The sequence below is a fragment of the Myotis brandtii genome, unplaced genomic scaffold (genome assembly GCF_000412655.1).
Source record: "Myotis brandtii unplaced genomic scaffold, ASM41265v1 scaffold624, whole genome shotgun sequence".
NCBI classification, from domain to species: domain Eukaryota; kingdom Metazoa; phylum Chordata; class Mammalia; order Chiroptera; family Vespertilionidae; genus Myotis; species Myotis brandtii.
The window spans coordinates 1189882-1212881 of NW_005370385.1; the positions used below are offsets into that span (position 1 = coordinate 1189882).

Below are 23000 nucleotides of genomic sequence, written 5' to 3' on the forward strand. Positions count from 1 at the left end.
ACCTGTCTCCCCGCCTCTTCGCGGCGCGCGGTCGTGATCGCCGCCAGCAGCCTTTCCGCCCCGAAGTGAAGCAAGTCCGTGGGGTTTTAACAAAGGAAGCGGCGCCTCGGGCTTCTCTGTCGGTGTGGAAGTTCACATTCTAAAGAAAGCCGGGCCGTGTGGCTGCTGAGGGCGCGTTTCCTGCCGAAGAAGCGCAGAGGCAGCCGTCGTCGCCAGCCCCGTGTGCTGCCCGCCGAGTGGGAGGGCGGCGGGGCGGTCAGTTCCTGGTCTCGGTGTCCTATTTTCTCCCGAGAAAATAAGGTCAGGCGCTGTGACCACGCTGTTGAAGTCATTCAAAAGTTTGTTGTTGTTGTTCCCCCCAAGGGGTTGACATGGATTTGAAACTTCCTGACAGTCGCCGCTTTGCCGAGCCGGGGTGATCTGTGTTGGGGTGCGGGGTGGACAGGGGGCCCAAAAAAAAAGAGTGAGAAAGCAGAACCGTGGAACTTCGCCGTGTTTCGGGGCGAGGCCTTATTTATTGTCTCGGACAACCAGCAGCCTGGGGAATTGGATCTCTTCGTGTTGTTTTAGGAAGGAACTGTCTGAGACAGGAAGATGCGCGCTTGACCGTAGTGGGAGGAAGGAGGTGAGAGCGAGGGTTTGGGTCGCCGGTGGTTGCAGGGGAGGGGGCCGCGCTGCCCTCGGAGAGCCTGTAGCTGCCTGCGGCTCCCGGGAAGGACTCCCCGACTCCGCTTTCTGTTCCGCTCCCCCCCCCCCCTTTTCCACCGCCCGTGCCAGGGTCTGTGCTCTTTGACCAAGATGGGCTCCAGCCGCTTGCTCACCCTTTTGTCGTCGCTTCCTCGGTGCTGGGCGAGGGGTCAGGAGGCTCCGAGAGTCATCCGGCACCTCTCGGGCGGCGCGGCATCACGTCGTAAGCATATGTGGGGGAAGCGGAGGTGACAGCCCTGACAGCTGCCGCCATGAAGGGCCATGCGTCCAAGCGAGGCCTGTGGGGTGGCCAACAGCCCACGCCCCGAGCGCCCATATGGCACCGGCGTGCAGCCTTTATTGGCAGCCCGAACCGCCCAGCCCTCGCTTATCTGCGCTGTTTCCTCCTCTGCGTTTGAAGAGTGGGCCTGTGACATAGCCTGGCTCTTGCGTGAGCTCTGTCTAAACACATGAACCGGGCCCACCTAATGGAAGCTAGCCTTCTCCGAATAATCGGGTGACACGTGACATGTACCCGGGCTACCTGATTTCAACTCAAAAGATGCCCCAACGATCCGCACTTACTTACCCCTTGAGATTCTTGAGATGATTCTGGGCTTCAGTAAGCAAGGCTACTGTTCTATCACTTTTGCTAAAAAAGTTGCTTATGTTCCATTGAAATCCCTCTGTTTTGTCTTCCTTCTAGTCATCCCCCTCCTAAACACCCAGAGGTGACAGGTCGCTTCACAGACACTTAGTGTGACTGCTGTTTGTTCAGTGCTCTTCTAAGTAGCCTCCCAGGGGGCACAGATTCAGTTCTAGTCCCTATTCCCTATTCCCTGTGCCCTCAATATAATTACCTCTTCCGTTTACTTTCAGGGGTAGTGACGACTGAAGTAAAGGTTAAATTACTCCCAGGCTTTGTATTTGATTTTTGAGTTGTTGACCTTTGTTATGAACCAGGACACTTTGGGGTTTGTGGGGTCTTCTGTTTTGTTTTGCCAGCATCAAAAAGGAAGTAATTAATTCCCTGATTCCATGTACTGGCCACTCTTGGGAGAATGATTCAGTCTTCAGACTCCAGGAGTTTACTGGCATGTCTGCTTGCAGATGGTGCTGTACTAGAGAAATTGGAGTATTGTGTTTCTAGATTGTGTTATTTTGTATTGTTAAGCTGTTGTGTCATTTTGATGGGGTAGAGTGGTAGAAAAAGGCACGACTAGAAACCATACTTTTCTCAGAATGTTCTCTTGATTAAATATCTTATGCCATTTTGATTAGTGAGTTTTAACCATGCCACAGACTTTATTTTAAAATTTTGCCTTCAGATAAAACTACTAAATGTTACCATTTTTTAAACACTGATGAAACTATCAGTAAGGAAAAGACAATTCTCAAATAATTTATACGACTCATTTTTCCCTGAAGTACTTTTCCTGTTGTTTACAGTGTTAAGCGGTTAAGGCCACGTCACCTATAACGCAGGCTGGCTTTCAGGGAGTGCTTTGTATTAATTGTTGAGTGGTGGACAAGTGTCCCAGCTCCCTTACACCCATTGTTTCTGATACAAACAAGTAGTCCCATAGTAGGAGGTAGCTCAACTTAATCAAGTTAAAGTTGTAGTGTCAGGTAACTATCTTCAAATAAAATCTGGTGCATCTTTCACTGGAATTTTCTAGAGAGGCTTTGATAATCTAGTTTACCATCAGAGCATACTAGTAATCCAAAAGTTTGTTTCCCATATGTAAGCCTCTGAGGTTAACGAGAGAGGGGATCACAGGAATGTGAACAATCATGAGAGAAAATGAAACCACTCTGTTTTATAAAAGGCAATTTAGCAAAAAGTAACTCCAAATATGACCTTCTCAAATGTTTTAGGTAGTAGGGAAGATGCTTCCTTTGATTTGTATACTTCACAAGAAAAGATAGCATCAAATTTGTTCCAAATAGAATACAAGCCAATTGTGTTCTCGTTTACTGTCTATTTTTAAATTATCCTTTTTGGACACATTTCACTGAAATATTTTAAGGTAAAACATGTATAAAATCTGTTAGTATGTGAAATTGTATGTTCAAGTGCTTAATAACATTTTGAGGTTGTGTAGGGGGTTGGGGGGGTGGGTGGTAGTCCTGCTGCGGTCACCTTGTGTTGAAGCTTGAAGTTCTTTTTATAATTTTTTTTTTAATCCTCACCCGAGGATATTTTTCCATTGATTTTAGAGAGGGAAAGAAATATCAATGTGAGAGAAACACGTCGATTGGTTGCTTCCTGCACGTGACCAGAGCCTGCAACCAGGGTATGTGCCCTTGACTGGAATTGAACCTAGGACCCTTCGGTCCGCAGGCCCGACGCTCTGTCCACTGAGTCAAACCAGCTAGGGCTATACTTTTTATATATATTATTGATTTCAAAGAGGGAGAAAGAGATAGAAACATCAATGATGAGAAAATACATTGATCGGCTGCCTCCTTCATGCCCCCTACTGGGGATCGAGCCCACAATCTGGGTAGGTTGCCCTGACCGGGAATCCAACATGATTTCATACGTCAACACTCAACCACTGAGCCTCGCTGGTGTTAACTTTTTTTTTAATCATTCATTGTTCTGTACAAGAGAATAACCAGAGTTTGCATTTGTGGTTATCACTTTCAGTGCTGAATGTTACTAAATGTCCATGTAGAATATACTCATCCATACTTACCCTCATCACTCCAGAAAGAAACTGTGCCCATTAGCAGTCACTCCTTATCTTCCCTTCCCCTCAGCCCCTGGCATCCACTAATCTACTTTCTGTTTCTATGAATTTACCTTTTTATTACCAAATAATATTCCATTGTTTGGATATAACCCATTTTATTTCTACATTCGTCAACTGATGAACATGTAAGTTGTTTCTACATTTTGACTATTATGAATAATGCTGTTATGAACATTCCTGTACAAATTTTTGTGTTAATTGTATGAAGTGTATGTTTTCATTTATCTTGGGTATATTTCTGGGAGTGGAATTGCTGGGACATAGAGTAACTTTATGTTTAACATTTTGAGGAACTGCCAAATTGTTTTCCAGAGTAGCTGTGCCATTTTTATATTCCCATCAACAATTGACATTGCTTTCAGTTTCTCCACATCCTCACCAGTCACCAACACTTGTTATTGTCTGTCTTTTTTATTCTAGCCATCTTTATGGGAACAGTGGTATCATACATGATTTGCAAATAATTTTCATTCTGTGGGTGGAAACTTTTTGCTTCCTTTGAAGCTTTATCCAGGGCCGTGTGGACTTAATACTGCGTTTTCTCCTCAGTGTTTTATATTTTAGCTCTTACATTTAAGTTTATGATATATTCAGAGTTAATTTTTGCATATGATAGGAAATAGAGGTACAACTTCATTCTTTTACATGTGGGCATCAAGTTGTCCCAACCCCCCCCTTTTTTTCAGCCCCCCCTTTTTTTAAGACTATTCTTCCCTCTATGAATTGTCTTGACATCCTTGTCAAAAACTGAGTGACCAGAAATGTGAGGGAAAATTTATTTCTGGACTCTATTCCTATGATCTATATGTATGTCCATATGTCAGTATCACACTGTCTTGATGACTGTAGTTTTGTGGTAAGTTTCAAAATAGGGATGAGTGAGTCTTCTAACTTTATTCTTTTTCAAGATTGTTTTGGCTCTTCTGAGTCCCTTGCATTTCCATCAGTTTCTACAAAAAAAAAACACAAAAAAAAGCAACTGGGGTTTTGATAGGGTGTTTGAAGGGAGTCCAGCCTGCACAGCTACATAGTTGGGAAAGGGGGGGTGTATTTAATAGCTTTCTCAGATAATTGTGGATATTCTTTGATACCCACCGAAACTTCACAGGTGGTAGTTTCTTAAAGGTTAGTTGTAGTGTGCAATATGAAGTCATATGGAGAAGTTTCTGCCTTGTTACATTGGACTCTCTTGGGTTGTTTTGCACTTTGAATGGGTCTTCTGCCCATGCCTGATTTTGTTACATCATACATTGGTTATTTGGAAAATATTGGTCCACTGTTTTGTAGATCCTTCTACATTTTGATACATTTCAATATGTAAATACTTTTAAAAGTCACATTTAATATCATCACCAGTCTCAGAAAAATCTAGATACTGGGAAGCTGTTAAGTTCACCTTGAATGATGCAAGTTTTCCAACCTAATTTCCTCTTGAAAGTTTGAATTTAATTGTTGGAAAAGTGCTAGCAGTTTTACTTGGAGTGACAGTCTCATTTCTTTCATTTTCAAGAAAATGTCTGCCAAATACCCACATTTGAAATAATGATCGTTTGTTGGTCAGTCTTGAAAGGAAAAATGGTGTTCCATGATTAAAGTGGCTATTTCAGATCACTTCGCAACCAATTGCCTCGTTTGGAGACAACCATCACACTTCAGTACGCAGCAGGATGCTCCGTGCATATATCATGTTTTGTCATGCAGAATACTAAAAGGACATACTCAAGGGTCAAGATTTAATAAAAGTAATAATTTTACTGCTTCCTCAAGAACACTGTTAAGTGAAAATGGCTTCTTCTTTTTTTTTTTTAATGTTGGTACATGGTAGTGAAGAATATGGTGACTTTCTACAGCTTGCTCCCACTGTCCTGATTTGTGCTGAGTGGTACCAAGCTAGTGGTATTACCCACCATTGGTTTTGCACCATTACTGCAAATATGAAAATAGTTAAAAAGGCAGATAATATCTTAGCATTTTTATGAAAATGGCTTTGACCTCATGAGTCCCTTGAAAAGGTCTCCAGGCTGCACTTTGAGAACCATTACACTGTGGTGTACAGAATCTTGCTAGACTGCTCACTGTTGTGCAGAGTCAAATCAAGACCAGCTGCATCCTAGCTGCTGTGGTGACTGCTGAGGAGCCTTCCCAGGAGGCCCTGCAGCATCCTGAGGCAGGGATGGGGCATGAGAGACAAGGATGGAGGGGGCAGGAAGTGGGACAGAAGGAAGCGGGGTGGCTCGAGCATAATGAGGTGGGAGTAGGAAATTAAGTTGGAAAGGTAGTCAGTAGCTGGATTTTGCAGGGCCTGGCAGGAACATTAGGGAGTCATTCCTTCTGAGCAGTAAGCAGGGAGTTGCTAAAGCCTGAGGAGAGTGAGGGTATCTCAGTACCAGTTGACTTGGCCTCTGATTGTGGTGCAATTTGGGGTGTGTTGTTCTTTGACCTGGTAGGGGTGAGGCTCCCCCAAAATAATAAAAATCACCAAGGGTAGCAGCAGACCCAAGACCTGTATACTAAATACTGAACTGACATGGTTCAAATATAGGTAACAGAGTAGAAGTAAAAACAGCCACTTTATCACAAATGAGAAACAGCCATCTCTACCCGTGATTATGAAGTTAAAATGTACACCACTTTCCTTAGTGTAGGTCTACAATATTAGTGATTTTAATATTGTTCATGAGTAGATTGTACTTAGTTATTGGGCTAAACCAAAACTGAACTTGGACATGATTGTACAAGTTAAAGCATTATGAAGTCTTTAGTGATCACACTTAAGAGAACCTTTATTCTTGTTTCTAGTTTATCCTGAAGTACCAAATTAAGTCTTAACAGTTGCTAGAGAAATCACTGTCTTAAACCGATAAACTTAATATCTCAAAACATAGAGGTCCTGGAATACTACTTTATTTTATTTTTTGTGTGGAATGCTATCTTAGTATTTTAATATTTCTAAATGTATATTGTTGAGGATCCTTGTGTAGGGCTTTGTGGACAAGTGGAAGTAGGCAATTTAAGGATCTCAACAGTTCACTCCTATCTGTCCTTGGCTGGTGGTGTAACTGTAATATAATTGAGTTCCCTTACCTCCCCACCACCCTTCCCCCATTTCTCTTGTGCTTACTTACTTGAAGAAAGCCTGAGGTGGGGGTGGAATTTTGAAACAAATTTGTGTTTTAACAATATGTGTGATCCTACTTTTTGCAAGATTAAAAGTAACTGTGATGGCAGGGTAAATAATTTGTGAACATGGAAACAAAGATACTGGCTTTTACAGTTAATATCGTTTTCTGAAATGGAAATGCTTTTGTAACACTTGTATGTCTTAGGTATAAATGCATCTGGCTGATCACTTGCTTTTCTTCAAGTCTCAATCACATTTGGAATTTATTTTAAAGAGAATATTTTAAAATATAGGTTCTCTTTATTCTTGTTCATGACTTGTATGAGTTACTGAATAAAACATACGGCGAAATTCAACCATGGCTGAACATCCAGAAGGAGAGGATTCGGAATGACCTTGGCAAACTGGAGACATGCCCTGGCGTGAGCGGAAGTGGAACACACTATGGACTTTCTGGTCTGTCTGCCGGGAAGTGACTAGATGTGGATGGTGAATTTCTGACCTGGTTTGTGTGGCCTGGAGTACACCAGGGGCCAGGAGTGGCTGGCAACATCTCTGAGCTCCATACTGGAGGGCAGGAGGACCACAAAAATGCAAGCCCTGAAATTAAAGCCTTATGTTTACGTTCCAGAGGAAACCTCCTGTGTGTGTACAGGCTGAGATCCGGATTCCGTTTGTGAGCATTTTAGCTGGCCGTGCTCTCTGTGCATTCTGAACCACTAGGAGCCTTCTCTGCAGTCTGGGTGGCATGTGTTGAAGAGCAGTGCCAGCTTAGAGTCATGGTTCTTCACTTGACGTTCATGAGCTTCCCTGAGATGTGCATATTTCCAGGGGAAGAGTCAAGGGCTTTTATCATCCATCTTCTATCCAGAGGATTTCAGTCCCCAAAAGATTGAATTTCTAAAATGACTGTTTGAAGAGAACAGTGATTTAAGTGTCACATGTAATTCAAATAGGTGTTCATCACTGTACCAGGCCCCGTGTACTTAGTCACAAAAGCTAAGGCCATCCTGATCTCTGCCTTCAAGGAGCCTCAATCTAGTGAGGAACCACTGTAAACAGTTTCTACTAATGATATTGGCGGGTGTTTTAAAAGTATTTACTGAACTCTATGAGGTAAATACCATTATTATGCCTATTTTGCAGAGCAGGAAACTGAGCTGCAGAAAGGTTAAGTGATTTGGCCTAGGTCAGTTATTAGTGGCAGAGCTAGGATTTGAATTTAAGCAGTGGTTCCAGAGCCAACACTAAATAATAACACAAATTACTATTTAAAAACATTTGGGATAAATGCTTAGAGAAATAATTCAAGGGAGAGCTAACATAACCATGGGTAGGGCGGAAGAATTGTCCCTAGCAAGCTGTCATTAAAGCTGGAGTTGGTCGGGCAGAGGGTGGGGAGCTGGGGGCAGGAGAAGGGCAGGGCCTTCCAGTAGAAAGGAACAGCATGTGCAGACCTCCTGGGGTGAGAAAGAGCTTGGCACTCAGGAGGAATAAAGAGAAGGCTGGTGTTGACTGGTGAATGAGGAGAAGAGTAAGATGTGAGTGGCAAGGAGATCACGTGGAACTAATCTGAATGCCAACTGTCTACCAAGAACAGCCTTGTAGGCCCTGTTGGAAATGTTAGACTTCCTAGAAACGTGGAAAGTCACTGAAGGGTTGTAAGCAGCATAAGGTGATCTGTCTATACCAGGCTTGGCAAACATTTTCTGTAAAAGGCCAGATGGAAAATTTATGTCAGACTTCGTAGGCCACATGGCCTCTTTCGCAACTACTCCCTTCTACCTTTTGTAGCACACAGCAGTTACAGACAGTATATAAACAAATAGACGTGGCTGTGTGCCAGTAAAACTTTATTTATGGACACTGACATTTGAATTTCATCTAATTTTTACATAGTATGACATATTATTGATTCTTTTCAGCTACCTAAAGATGTAAAAACCAGCCCTGGATGGTGTGTTCAGTGGTTAGAGTGTAAGCCCGTGCCAGAAGGTTGCGGGTTGGATTCCAGGTCAAGGGCACATACCTGGTTTACTGGTTCCCTCTCTGCCCCCATCAGGGTGTGTCCTGGAGGCAACCAGTCAATGTGTCTTGAGACGTCAATGTGTCTTGAGACGTCAATGTGTCTTGAGACATCAATGTGGTGGTTGTTTTTTTCTCTCTCTCTCTCCTCTTCCCTCCCTCCTTTCCACTTTCTGAAAAGCAATAGAAAAAATATCCTCAAATGAGGATTAACACAATAAAAATAAAAGATGTAAAAACCATTCTTATTCGTAGCTCATAGGCTGAGCAAATTTGGCCCCTGGTCTGTAGTTTGCTTCTCCTGTTTTATATCCTCAAGAGGATCCCCTCCCACTGCTCTGTGTCGGGGATGAGGGCAGTCAGGAGTGGAAGTGGGAAGACAGCCACGTATTGAAGTTCACCATCAAGGTCTCACGGACAGCCCAGCAGTGTGGCTCAGTGTTTGAGCGTGGACCTATGAACCAGGATGCCACTTTTCGATTTCTGGTCAGGGCATGTGCCCAAGTTGTGGGCTCAATCCCCAGTGTGGAGTGTGCAAGAGGCAGCCAGTCAATGATTCTCTCTCACTATTGATGTTTCTGTCTCTCCCACTCCCCTCCTCTCGGAAATCAATAAAAAAATATATTTTTTAAAGATGACATGGACTAGTGTAGTGCTGGTGAGATGAAGAGGAGACAGATTTGAGATGCTCTTGAATATGTTAAAGATTGTTAATTAGAGAAAGAATCAAACTTTGATGTGTGCAACGTTGAGGATAACATTCGGTGGTTAGCATGAGTGCCTGAGTGGGTAATGGTGCCACTGGCTAAAATGAGAAATGGTAGAAAAGGTCCAGGATTTGCGATGGTCTACCCACCAGTCCACACATTTGCCTTGTCATTTCGATGGTCTAGAGCAGTGATGGCGAACCTATGACACACCTGTCAGAGGTGACACGCGAACTCATTTTTTTGGTTGATTTTTCTTTGCTAAATGGCATTTAAATATATAAAATAAATATCAAAAATATAAATCTTTGTTTTACTATGGTTGCAAATATGAACAAATTTCTATGTGTGACATGGCACCAGAGTTAAGTTAGGGTTTTTCAAAATGCTGACACACTGAGCTCAAAAGGTTCGCCATCACTGGTCTAGAGCCGTGGTCGGCAAACTGTGGCTGGCGAGCCACATGCGGCTCTTTGGCCCCTTGAATGTGGCTCTTCCTAAGCCTTAGGAGTACCCTAATTAAGTTAATAACAATGTACCTACCTATATAGTTTAAGTTTAAAAAATTTGGCTCTCAAAAGAAACTTCAATCGTTGTACTGTTGATATTTGGCTCTGTTGATTAATGAGTTTGCCGACCACTGGTCTAGAGACAGGTGGCTGCTCTTGCAACTGGGGTTCTGGGGTGTGCTGCTCCCGGGTCCTCATGTTGCCTGAGGATCTGCCCCAACATACCTTCATACTGCAGGGTTGTTGCCTTGGCAGCAAAGGAGATTGCAAAACCTACTTGGCCGCACACTGCTCACTGTGCCCGAGAGGGTGCTGAGGATTCCTGACTAACTACAGGATGTTTCCATTTTCCTGCTGGGAGAAGGGGAAGTTGGGCTCCATGTCTAAACCTTTTCATGTTCCATAACTGCTACCAAAAGGTGTGAATATATTTAATGAAATAAGTTGTTTTCTTACTCTGACCATGTTTCTGAATGAGCATTATCCTAAAAAATTGGACAAAATGAACACATCTTCTATTTCTTAGACGCTCAGTGTTTGAGCGTGGACCTATGAAAGTCTTAAACTTTCTCATAGACAGCTGTGTTTATACAAGTAGGATGTTCCTATTCCTTCAACTATGGTATTGAGCAGCATTGTAAGTTTTCTAGTAGTCACATTAAACAAGTAAAAAGAAAGAGGTGAAAATAATTTAATAAAATTTAGCCCAATATGTCCAAAATATTATTTCAATATGTAATGATATTTTTACATTTTTTATGCTAAGTTTTCAAGTCTTATATACATTTTACGCTATGACCCATCTCAGTTGGGACTGGCCCCCTTTCAAGTGTTCACTGTCCACCTGTGGCTGGTGGCTGCTCGCTGGTGGACAGCACAGGTACAGTGAGGAATGCCAGGGCTGTTAGTAAATGGGCTTAGTGCAGATTTGAAAGAACTCTTGAAATAATCTTTATAACTATTTGTGCTGATGGTGAATACGCTTTATTTTATCACTTGATTGTCCTAATTTTTTGTCATTACTAGTTTTGATCAGTCTTAAACTTCGTGCTCTTGAATATGCTAAAGATTGTGTTAAAATTTAAGGATTCATCTCTTATTTGCTTTTTTCAGCTCTTTCCCACCCTGACCCCCAACCTTCTTCCCAGTTGCCCACAAATCTAGCAAAAATCATTCTTTATTGTTGCCAAATATTTAATTTCCTGCAGTTTACCAAGTCTCTTCCCTCCCTTGCCTTCCAAATCGGCTTCATCTCCAACTCTTCCTATAGAGATGAGTATCCTATTTTTTTAAGTTTTTCTTTAATATGTTTTTATTGACTTCAGAGAAAGGGGAAGGGAGAAGATAGAGAGATAGAAACATCCATACGAAAGAAAACACCCTCTACTGGGGATTGAGCCTGGCAACTGGGGCATGTGCCCTGACTGGTAATCGAACCCTTGACCTCCTGGTTCATGGGTTAAGGCTCAACTGCTGAGCCACAGTGGCCCAGTATGAGTATCCTATTTAATCATCTTTGGGCAGTTTCATGGCCTTTCCTGGCAGCACTTTTTTTCCTTTTATTTATTTATTTATTTATTTATCCTCACCCAAGGATATTTTTCCATTGGTTTTTAGAGAGAGTGGAAGAGAGAGGGAAAGACGGAGAGAAATATCAATGTGAGAGAAACACATTGATTGATTGCCTCCTGCACGAGCCCTAACCAGGGCCCGGGCCAGGGAGAAGCCTGCAACCCAGGTACTTGCCCTTGAACAGAATCAAACCTGGGACCCTTCGGTCTGCAGGCCAACACTCTGTCCAATGAGCCAAACCGGCTAGGGCACTTCTTTCCTTTTAGTATAATAACCTTGACAGTTAATAAATTTTTTTTATTTCTGTAACTCATATCTATTTTCATGTTATAAACTTACCTCTTGTGTTCTCAGGGGGCTATATCTGGAAGCATAGTGCTTGGTGGTAATAGTAAGCACCCAGTGAGTATTTGAGTAATATTTTATGAACCAGTTTTACTTGGTTACTAGTAGTCTCTCTCTTGTCTTTGTCATAATAATTGCACCTTGGTTTTGTGTGGGGGTTTTTTCCCCTCCTAGCATCTATTTTTAAAAATTGGGAAGGGGGTGTGAGAAAGAATAAGATGATGTCAACTGTGCTTCACTCATAGGCACAAGTGAGATAATTCATGCAAAACTGTTTTTGTAAGCTCTTAAAACAATGTCTTGCTTGTAGGTTGCGGTGAACTATTAAAATTTGAATTACCTGCTTCACATGCCCTCATCTGACCCTGTATGTGGTGGAGATTCGGGGTGGGTCTGTATATTAGAAGCCTGGGGGGCACCGTTGGAGAACACACAGGAACTCCTCTGCACCTCCTTTTAAATCAGAATGCTGAGATGAGTGTATTTTTTTGAAAGGCTTCCTTGGTGACTGATGTATATACATATGTGTACATAACACCCGCCCCTTATGGAAGCTGCAACCCCTGATGCTGCAATCAGCACTACACATTATTACTGAAATGGATGCAGCACTTGGCAAGCATGTAATCGTCATGGCTGTCATGTACGGGACACATTGGTAAACCTTCGTGCGGCTCTGGCTCTTTATCAGTGATGATATATTCAGGGAGCAGTCCACTTAGAACCCAGGTGATTCTATAGTCTCTCTGCTGTTTGCAAACCTGGTCCATTTATTGATGTCTGTTCTGTGGTGGCTCCCAGAGAAGCATCTTCGGCACTGGTGCCAGCCCTGTGGCCCTCCTGGACTGCAGCATGCTGCAGACTCATGCCAATGCCAGGTTGTGCTCCATACAAGCCAGCAGCTTCTGCTTTTGTGTTGTCTGGAGCCTCCAGAGACAGGCGGGAGGGCCTGGGGAGAGGACACTGGGAAGGGAGAAGGTGCAGCTGGCCCTCCTGAGTCTAGCCCTGGCCACTATCAGCCAAGGCCGCCAGGAGTGACTAGAGACCAGCAGAGGACCCAGTGGAGCGCAGCCTTAACTAGACTCGTAAACAGATGAAGAGGATGTTGGTCTCAGCTTCAGCCACTGAGTATGCGGCAATTTGTTACACAGCAGTGGAGAAATTGACACTAGTTTTCTACTTAGGGAACGGGCTATATTTTTATATTTATTGGTTTTTGTATGTTGCTGCTGAAGTAGTTGTTAGTATATGTCATTTTCTTATATTTCAGATTACTAGGTATAATTATTAAAATGCATTTTTCTCCTAAGCAGCTTATATTTGTCTTAAGAGGATTATTAATAATGTTTATTGAGGACTTATTACATACTAGATATTCTACATGTATTTTCATTTAATTTTCACAGCCACCTATAAAGTAGATGCTATTTATCTCCATCTTCCAAATGAGGAAACAAACTCAGGAAAACTGCCTGCACTCACATAGCTAATCATCACTGTCCTAGTCTGCTTAGTAAAAAAATGATAAATGTCTTGTCTTTCTTTTTTATACTTTTTTGTTGAGGTATAATTTACATGTAGTAGAGCTTGACTTTTCACATGAATGCCTTTCTTCCTGTTAAGATGACTGCGTTCCCTCTGTTGAGAAAGCCTCTAGCTGGCATTCGGGTGTACTGCACTGACATCTTTTTCAGAATCACCCATGGAATAGGAACAGTCAGTGTTTATGGACTCAAGGTGAACTGTGTTGATCATGATTTGGGGAAAGCTTTATCGACTTTAGAATGCAGTACTGGAATTTAATAGCCATTTGCTGAACACATTATAAGTTGTATTCTAATTTTAATTGCGTACTCTCATCAGCCCCTGCCCCCCAAAGCTGCCATCAGCAGATGACGTGTTTTAGAATAAATGGAGTCTTAGAAATGGGAAAAAAATGATTATTACATGGTGAATACTTTTGGCCCTGTAAAGTTTACCACAATTCTTTATTTCCTTGAAATGTATATCGGTCTATATTTTATGTAAAATAGTAGGAACTTATTTCAAAAGATGTTACCCAAGTTTTTAAAACATTTCTTTAGAATGGTTGTGAAAGAACTTTTTCAAATGCACTAGATTCTGTTTAGTCTCTTTTCATAAATTTTTAAAAATAGAAGTGATGCCTTCAATAATGTCTTTGGAAATGCTTAACTATTTTGTTAAAGTCTTTGGCAGACCTTTAGAAAATCAGTTTCACCTATTCCAATTACTTTGATGGGTGTTTTTTCTTACAACAGTTCTTCATGTAGTCGGGAACCTAGTATTGCCAGGTGCCTGTTTGCACTGACTTCCCCTGTCCTCTTATCTCTATCCCTCGTATCATTTGGGTTTTTCATCAGCCTTCATCTGGCCCAGTCCAGGGTCCTCTGTGGGGAGCTTGCATGGTTCCTGGTAGGGAATCAGTGACTGTATCATGTCCCAATTGCCACCCTTTCCCAAACACAAAAACGTGGCCCCAGTGGTCAGCAGCGTCTTTAAGTTTCTGCAGTGGCATCTTATGATGGTTACTCAAGTCCATTATGAGGGCATACCTGATGCCTATTTCTTTTACAAAGACCTAAGTTTCTTGAGGAATTTTATGTCTAGATTCTGTCAATTAAGAGTGGGTGTGTTATGATTAAAGCAGTGACGACTCCTATCAGAGAGGACTCCTATTTCTGTAAAATATAAATTTATCAGAGGAATGATGTTCATAAAAAGACGTTAAATATTTCAGTTTTATTGTAATACAGATTAATATTGTAATCAATTAGGTGCTTGGGTTACAAATTAATTTAACTCATGCTTCTTAAACAGTAAGGAAAGTTATTTACACACATAAGTGGAAGACTAGTGGTTGACTGAGTGGTCAGTCAATTCTAGAACAGAGGTTCTTGGCTTGGCTGGTGTTGCTCAGTGGTTGAGCATTGGCCTATGAACCAGGAGATCATGGTTCGATTCCTGGTTAGAGCACCTGCCCAGGTTGCGGGCCAATGCTTTACCAACTGAGCAAAACCGGCTGGGACTCTCATCGATGTTCCAATCTCCCTCTCTCCCTTCCTCTCTGAAATCAATAAAAATATATTTAATAAGTAAATATATATATATATTTTTAAAAGAATAGAGGTTCTTCCATCTCTTTATTTAGCCATTCTTGACCTTGGCTTTAATAAGGTGGTGGCTGCACCCTGTACTAGTTTAGTCAGAACTTCTGGGGTGAGACCCAGGCTGTAGTTTTTGGAATTTTCTAGGTGATAACAGAGTGCAGCTAAATTTGAGAACCGGCACTGTAAACTGGAGAACTTGGTTTGGAGATCAGCATCACTGGGGAGCTTGGTAGAAATGGAAAGTCCCACATCCTCTACTTACCTGACATTTTCCTTGAAGGCTTCTTAAACCAGGGTCTACACACTTTTCAGGTGTTAGGGTTCAATTACTGCAAGCCACACAGGTCAAATGTGTCTCCATGGGTGTGTTTAACTTGGGTTAGTAGACTGGAGCTTTAAGTGACTGAGATCATTTCTGTAGAGTGCACTCATGTTCATGGTCAAGCGTGGACACCCAACAGCTGCAGCACCCAACAAGAGCTGTCTGTAGTGCAGAGAGCAGAGCGGGAACGGAAGTTGGTATACCACCTTGGACTTGAAAGCTATTTAAATATTTCAGAGGCACTGTGAACAAAGCACATGGAATGGGGTAAACCAATGGAGAAACCAAGAATGTGTTTGTAACTATTTCAGGAGGGAGGAGGGTTTAGGAGGAGACCAGGAGGGAATGGGATCTCAGGACAAGGGGCTAGAGCAGCTTTTGTGGGAATAGGAGCTGCACGGCACAACCCATTCAACAATTGTAGTAATTGTTCACATTGACTGATCTGGGAAGTAGAGGTGGTCACAGCAGGTGACCTCTGAGGTTAGGCATTACCCCTTATTCATGGCTGTATTCTAGTACCTGGTCCATAACAAGTGTTACTTTAAGTGCTTATGGTCTGAGCTGCTGGGAGGAGCTGGAGGATTTGGGAGCGCCCTGGAGGCTGGAGAAGTAGGGTGATCTGTTCAATTTGAACTTTTGCCAGAGGGCAGTGGTTCTTAAACTGTAGTGTGCAGCCCAATGGGTAGGGGATTAATATTCCCATCCTGTAGGTTTGGGTGGGACTCAAGAATTTGTAGTAAGTTACCCTGTGACGCTGCTGGGAAACTTGGCTGTTGTAGGAGGAAAGGAAGCACATAGCGGGTTCCTGAGGAGACAGGACGTGGTGGGGGTGCAGGCAGGCACCATAGCTTGAGAGAGGTCTCCAACCCACAAAGTTGTAGGACTTGCCTGCAACTGAGTCCAGTAGGCTCAAAGCAAGTGATTAAATCACACAATTTATTGGAGGGCCCAGGCAACGGAAATGGGGAGGTTCTGACGAAAGGCTAGTGGACAGTGATTGATGTTGGGGCTTCAACTGATAGGGAAGGAAATGGTGGAGATTGGAGATTCAGAGTATAATCATTTAGAGTAGTATATTTCTAACCTTTTTCACTGTAGCCTGTGGTAAGAAATACATTTTACTTTGCCCCCCAATCACGAATGTGAGTATAACTGATCTAAAGTTTCATAACACCTTTCTTATTTACATTCCACTCTGGTGTTCCTGTTTCTTTGAAAACAGTGATCGTAGCACAGTATGTGGATTTCATGACCTGGTGGGAAAACATCACTTCCAGGGATGGTTGTGATTAGAGTCAGAAAGTGAGGGCACTGGCAGAATGCTGCCCTGCTTACTGATCGGTGCCTGTAGATATCGGAGGTGGAGTCACCAGGTGGTCACCACGCAATGGTGTGCTCCTGGGGTGGGTCACTGAAGTGGCATGGAGACAATTTTTGGTGGCAAGACGAGTGAACTTTGAAGCTAAACTGTTAGGACAGACAGCTTGTGTATGTGGACATCAAAGGTGATGTGAAGAAGTTGAAGTGAAAGTGAAAGCAGTCCTTGGAATGGGTTGTGTCCCAGATATACCATGTGGGCCTCGTGGACCCTTCTGCCCAGTGACTTGATAGACTAGTTGCTAGATTGAAACCCTCTCCTCTCTGTTATATGCTGCGGTTCCAGGGAGTGTGGCTTTGAAGGGGAAGGAAGGTAATGTACAAATAGTTGGGGTTTTTTAGGAGAATAAGCATGAAAACTAGTTCAGAATTCATCTGAAAACTATTAAAGTGTTTTGTGTAAACAGTACCTACTTTGCAATGATCATGAAGTATGAGATTTAGTTGACAACCTTGAAAATAGATCTTCTGTAGTGAAAATATTGGGTGGGAAAACGTACTGTGCCATATTGTCATTGTGAAATATATGTAACTGTGCAGTTTTTACCTGGTAAAAGTTTAGGTGAGACTTTTAAAAAAATTGTTTTTATGATTTTTAAAGTTAAGGTGGTTTTTAGTTTTGAGGAAGAGTATTAGAAAGTTAATGTGGGATACTGAGATATATTATTTTCAAATCTTGCATAATGTGTTACCAAATTGGAAGATTTGTCTCTGTGTTGATACACACATCCAGGTATGTGCTGCTTTTCAGTTTACTTCAGCTCACTCCTGTATTGTTATCATATAGCATTTCTCCAAGAGTTGGTCAGGAGTTTGAGATTCTCCCCAGGTTATACAAACCTATGAGCCTCTGAGAGCCTGGTTGGTGCTGAAACATCTTCAGGAAATAATTGGTATTCCAGGATGTGAATTTGACAAGGACAAAGGCCCAAGTAGATGTAGGAGGTTATTATGAGGAAAAATATAAAAGGTGATCAAGTAAATAATATAATTTCCTGTGGGTCAACAAGGCCTTTTGTAACTGCAAGTAAACTGCATTGGAAAACTTGGCCAAAGGAGCCAATTTACTGCTCTAGAGGATGAGGACGTCCCTTAAAGCCAGAAATTACTAGAACCAGGACTGAGAAGACTATGAGCAGTGGGATTCATTTACTAAGATTAATTATCAGTTAGTGCTGACTTGAAGATTTCAACACTAGTTGCCTAATAATTCTGCTTTTAATGGAAACAGCAGAAAACAGCTGTCATGTCAGCAAATGTAGCCTTCCTGTCCCTTCTTAATTTAAATAATTAATGATCTTCCCATAAGGGAGAGTCCAGAGGAGGAGAGACCCAAGGGAGACTTAGCTTTTCTTCAGCCCCACTTCTGCTGATGAATTAGCGCTTTCTCCCAGGCCCAACTGATTGAGAAATCCAGCTGCTCCCTGAGGACTGGGGTTTCCGATCTGGTGTCCCAGTTACTCAGGAAGAGTTTGCTGTCATCCTTCATTTGATTCAGGGTGGATTACATTGTGTGCTTTTGCCAGAATGATTGCTTATATTTTCAAGTTAAATGGGAAGTTAACCAGGCAAATACTCTGTGCCCTCTGTGATATAAATGAGGAACTCTTCTTTCGATATGAACCAATAATTGTATTTTTAAAATGTGGTCCACTTGTTAGCTGTAACTATTTATCTCATGCTATCTTGTTCAGTGTATAACAAGGATATAGGATTTTCTTTTCAATTTGGTTGTGGCTGCCTAAATTTCCTGTGCTAGTTCCTGAGGCTGTCCTCCCCTCCCCTCACCCCTGCAGGTGAGGCTTTTGAGACTCACCTGGTGCCAGGGCGGAGAGCTGTCTAATCCAGTGTTTCCTACTGGTTTTCCTCCACGTTGGGGGAGTTTATCACATACATCACACTTAACTCCTTTCTTTACTGGTTTTAGTCCAGTTCTGCTTCCAAAAAAAAGTTATAAAAATCTTTTAAATCCCTTTCTTTTCAGCTTTGTAACTCTTGACCACTTATCTTTAAGGGAAAAAAATCTTCTTTCTTCCTTCTCTTCTTTCCATTTGTAAGACCCCCCAAAAAAACAAACAAAAAATACAAACCCCCAGTGTCTGGAAGTATTCTTAAGAAGCCCTGAAGAAGGTTCTTTTCTCTTCTTTCTTCCTAAACATTTTGCTTCAAGCAATAGCATTCAATATAAATAAGAATATTCTTATTCTTTAAAATTTTTCAGTTTTGCTCACATAAAAGAGGGGTTTTTATTGCTATTTTCATTACATAAAAGCTGTTCTATATCTTGAGCTAAATGCCTCTTTATGAGCTAGCTTATATAACACGGTCTTTTGAGCACAATTCTTTTGAAATGCATGCAGTTCCTGGACAACTACTGTATCCGGTATCACAGGCAGGCCCGTGTTTGGGGACCAATAAGTACTAGACAGTTGTTTCTTCATTTCTATTGAACCGTTTCCTAGTCACATTTATAAAGTTGAGATCTTTTGTAGCATCTGAATGTATGAGAATGCCCTTTGGCGTGTCTGCAGGGTGTGCAAAGACTAATTAATGAAGGTACTTGCAGATAACTTCAAGCACTAAAAGAAAGAAAACAGGATGGTCTGATAGAGTGGCATCAGGGAGGTGGCACCACCTTAGATGGGGTAGTTTTAGCAATGGCCTCTCTGAAGAAGGGACATTTGAGTGCGGACCAGAATAATGACAAAAGTGAGTCAGACCTTCAGAGATCTGGGGGCTGGTTAGAACAAAGGCGCTAAGGCTAGTAGGAACTTGGCAGGGACAGAAGAATGTGACTGGAGCCTGGGAGGCCCCGTGGCGGAGTGGTAGCCATTGAGGTTAGGGAGGTGGGCAAGCAGGCCCTCTCCCCCGTTATGTGTGGGTCATGGTTCCGAGTTGGGGATTCATTCTAATCACAATTAGGATTTTAAGCAGAGAAGTGATGTGTAATTTTCCAAAGCTCTTGTAGGCTGCCTTGTGGAGAATGATTTCAGTTGTCAGTAATTCTGGAGACACCGTGAACTTTGTGTTTAGCTGCTTGGGAGGAGTAAATAACAAGCCTGCCAACTTGGGGATTTTCTGGTTTCTCCCAGGAGCTCCCACTTTTAAACCCGTTTATCAATTGATAAATTTCTAAGTATAAGAGGACTGACTGCCTTTGGTGTGAAAACCTCACGCCCCCTGTGAACTCCTCTCTGTGGTTTCGGGGAGGCAGGCAGACAGGAAACTCCAGGAGTCCCGCCCTCCCTGGCTCTCCCTGCAAGTCCTGAGATGGATGTTGATTCTGCAGCATGTCTAAGAGTGGACCTGAGAGGGAAGGATTTGGGATGGAATTAGGGAGGAACCACTCCCTGCTTCCTGGTGATAAAATAGTCTGGACTGTTTCTTCCCAGGGAGCCCTGCTCTGATGTCCTCCAGTAGAAATTCTATATGACACGTAGCCCTGAGAACGTAGGGCTCAGTTATCACAGTGTTTTGGTGAGTCCAGAACATTTCTGAACTGTCTGTGTGCAGGACACTGGTAGGCCTTTGACGCTGGATGATAGACACAGGGTTTCTACCTTCACCAAGTATTAAAAATAAAAACTTTTGTTATTTTTTCAGCTTACCCTCTAAACAGCCATATATGAAAAAACCCAAAGAAATTAATCATGCTTTACTCATTGCCATATAAAATTAATAGCCAGATTTCAAGGATACCAGAGGAGATCAGCTTAGCTTACACCTTATTTAAGAGTTGTTTACCTTTAACAGAATATGCAGTGTGCTTGTTGGTCAGTATATTTGTTAATGTCACAAAAGCATTTAATTCATAATAGCTTATTTGCTTAAATTTCTGTCATATTTTCACAGAAATTTTAAGATTGCCTAAATGCTAATTAAAGGAACATTTTCTGATCTCAGTACCTTAAGTTTCTTCATCTGTTACAGTGGTGGGTTTTTTGTAAAATACTAGAATTACAATTTTTTGCCTTGATAATGCCCATGCATTCTGAGTTGTCTCTTTCTTTTACAGGGAAATCCTCGTTGACGATTCAGTTTGTTGAAGGCCAATTTGTTGACTCCTATGACCCAACCATAGAGAACAGTAAGTATTGTTTTCAAGGATTTATAAACTGAGGAGCCTGCCTTCTGCATACAAACAACCATTGTGTGTTTGGAGGCTTTGATGGAAGAGTATTCAGTTAGACTTATAGATCACCAACTAGGGTCCAAAACATGCTTCCAAAAACTTGACCCACTTTACAGCGAGTGATTTTTTTTTTTATCCCGCACCCAGATCCTGCCATTTAGAAATTGTTATTCATCTCCATAGGAATCAGAGTCCTGTATCGGAACCCCATATTCTAGGTTCTGCTTTAGGAAGATGGAGAGAGTGCTTTTGTTCCCCCCCCTTTTCCTTCCTCTTAACAGTAGCCCTCTTTAGGGGTTCTAAGCTGGAGAAGGAAGATGCAAACACTACGAGTTCTTTGTACCTTACTATTGTGGAGGCCCCAGCTGCCCGGCCCGTCCAGTCGTGGATACTTAAGGAAGGAAGTCTGGGAGAAGTGAGCTAGCTGTTTGGGGTTGGACAGAGCAGTCGCAGCGTTAGAACAGAGCCTGCTGGCCTGTCAGGCTGTGTGCAGCACAAGCACCGAAGACCAGAGCCGGCCACGACCTTTACCTGGTCCAGTTTCAATCCATGGTTTCAGAATCTCCCTGAAGGATTCTAGGGCCTTGAGCCAAATCTTCATTCTGGGGCTCACGGAGGAGAACCTGAGGCACTTCGTCCGGGGAAGTTCTTGTTGAAGCTAGTCTGGTTTCAGGCCATCTTAGAACCCCAGCTCGCCTGGAACCAGTCTTCTCAGATTGTTGACAGCAGGGCTTACCTGGGACTTGTCACCAGGAACTTACAGATTTAAACATGGGGTTCAACAAAACCTGATTGGCATATTAGACAGGCAGCCTACCTAACAGCCAGGCTCACCAGCTTTAACAACTAGATTCGTAGACTTCACCCGCCCAAAGCTTGCAAGAGAGACTTAAAAAGAGGCTCTCAACGGGAGTTGACAAATTTGGGCCAAGTTGCCCATGAGCTAAGAATGGTTTTTACATTTTTAATATTTGAAAAGAGTCAAAAGAAGAAAAATGTTTGTGACATGTGAAAGTATACAACTAGAAATTCAAATTTCAGCATCCATAAGTAAAGTTTTATTGGAACACAGCCATTCTCATTCATGTACATACTGTCTGTGGCTGCTGCTTCTCTGCAACAGCAGAGTGGGTGGACAGTTGCAGCAGAGACCATGTGGCCCACTGAGCCTAAAGTATTTACTGTCTGGCCCTTTCCAGGAAGTTTGCTGACCTCTGGCTTAAAATATCCAGCTGTCCTTTGTCCCGTACGCTGGTAGCAGGGAAGGAAACCTGTTGATTGCTAAACTAACTGGGAAGTCACGTGTTTGAAAGTAACCTCTGCCTTATCTGGAAGGAGGAGTCCTGATGGCATCCTGTTGATTTCCTTAGCTGTCGCGGAATAGTGTGCCCTGTGAGGACAGATTAATTTGAATGCTGAGTGAACAAGTTTGGTTCTCTCTCCATTGGCATCGGAACACAAGAAAACTATGCTCTTGGCCTTGATATTTGCTCTACATAGCAATTTAGAATGTGGTGTCCTTTAAGAGATAAGGCTCGTTTGAGAATTTTATTCATAGAACAATAGAAGATAGTTTTCATGGTAAGCTCTGCTTATAAAAGTGATTTTTATAATTGTATATCTTTGTGCCATTTAAGATTGAGTGGGAAGGAAAGTCAAGGTGTTATCTATAAATGCATTTTCTTTATGTGTAAGTAATGGATCAGACAAAAGTCCAACTTCCTTACCTTGATACTGTCTCAGAAACAGAATGGAAGGACCCTACTTCGAAGGCTGTCAGCATCATCTTTAGTCATGTTTTTAATGTTTTCCTATCTGATACTTGGTGTTTAATAATACTTTTTTTTCCAGTGTCAGAAGTGAATTCATTTAAAGTCTTCAGGCAAGAGCAGAAATGAGTATCACAGTATATTAAAAGTTCTTGAGCATGCCCGACCAGCCGATGTGGCTCGGTGGTTGAGCATCGACCTATGAACCAGGAGGTCATGGTTTGATTTTTGGTCAGAGTACATGCCTAGGTCACAGAATCCATCCCCAGTGTGGGGTGTGCAGGAGGCAGCCATAGTGATTCTCTCTCATCATTGATGTTTCTATCGCACTCTCCCTTTCCTCTCTGAAATCAATAAAAATGTATTGTTTTTAAACGTTCATGAGCATATTCAGATATCTGATTCTATTTTCCATGCTTCTGACAGTAACACAGGGCAGAAACCCTTTCTCAACCCTTCCCCCACTATTTAGTAGAAAAACATTGCTCAGTGATAGTAGGGGATTGGAGAGGAATGGGATTGTCGTCATAAACTTGTTGCTCAC

The 23000-nt window shown here is 42.3% G+C and overlaps 1 protein-coding gene across 2 annotated transcripts in view; it reads left to right on the top strand.

Annotated features, from left to right (window-relative positions):
• Nucleotides 1-783: 783 nt before the first annotated feature.
• RHEB (Ras homolog enriched in brain) overlaps nt 784-23000 on the top strand; it is a 40419-nt gene continuing 18202 nt past the window's right edge. Inside the window, exons 1-2 of one of the 2 annotated variants that reach the window (XM_005880102.2) lie at nt 784-910; nt 20571-20642. In XM_005880102.2, the coding sequence (XP_005880164.1) occupies nt 799-910; nt 20571-20642 (184 nt within the window). In that variant the 5' untranslated portion in view covers nt 784-798. Of the gene's footprint in view, nt 911-20408; nt 20488-20570; nt 20643-23000 lie in introns of those variants that run through there. The other variant, XM_014528222.1, reaches the window with a different exon arrangement.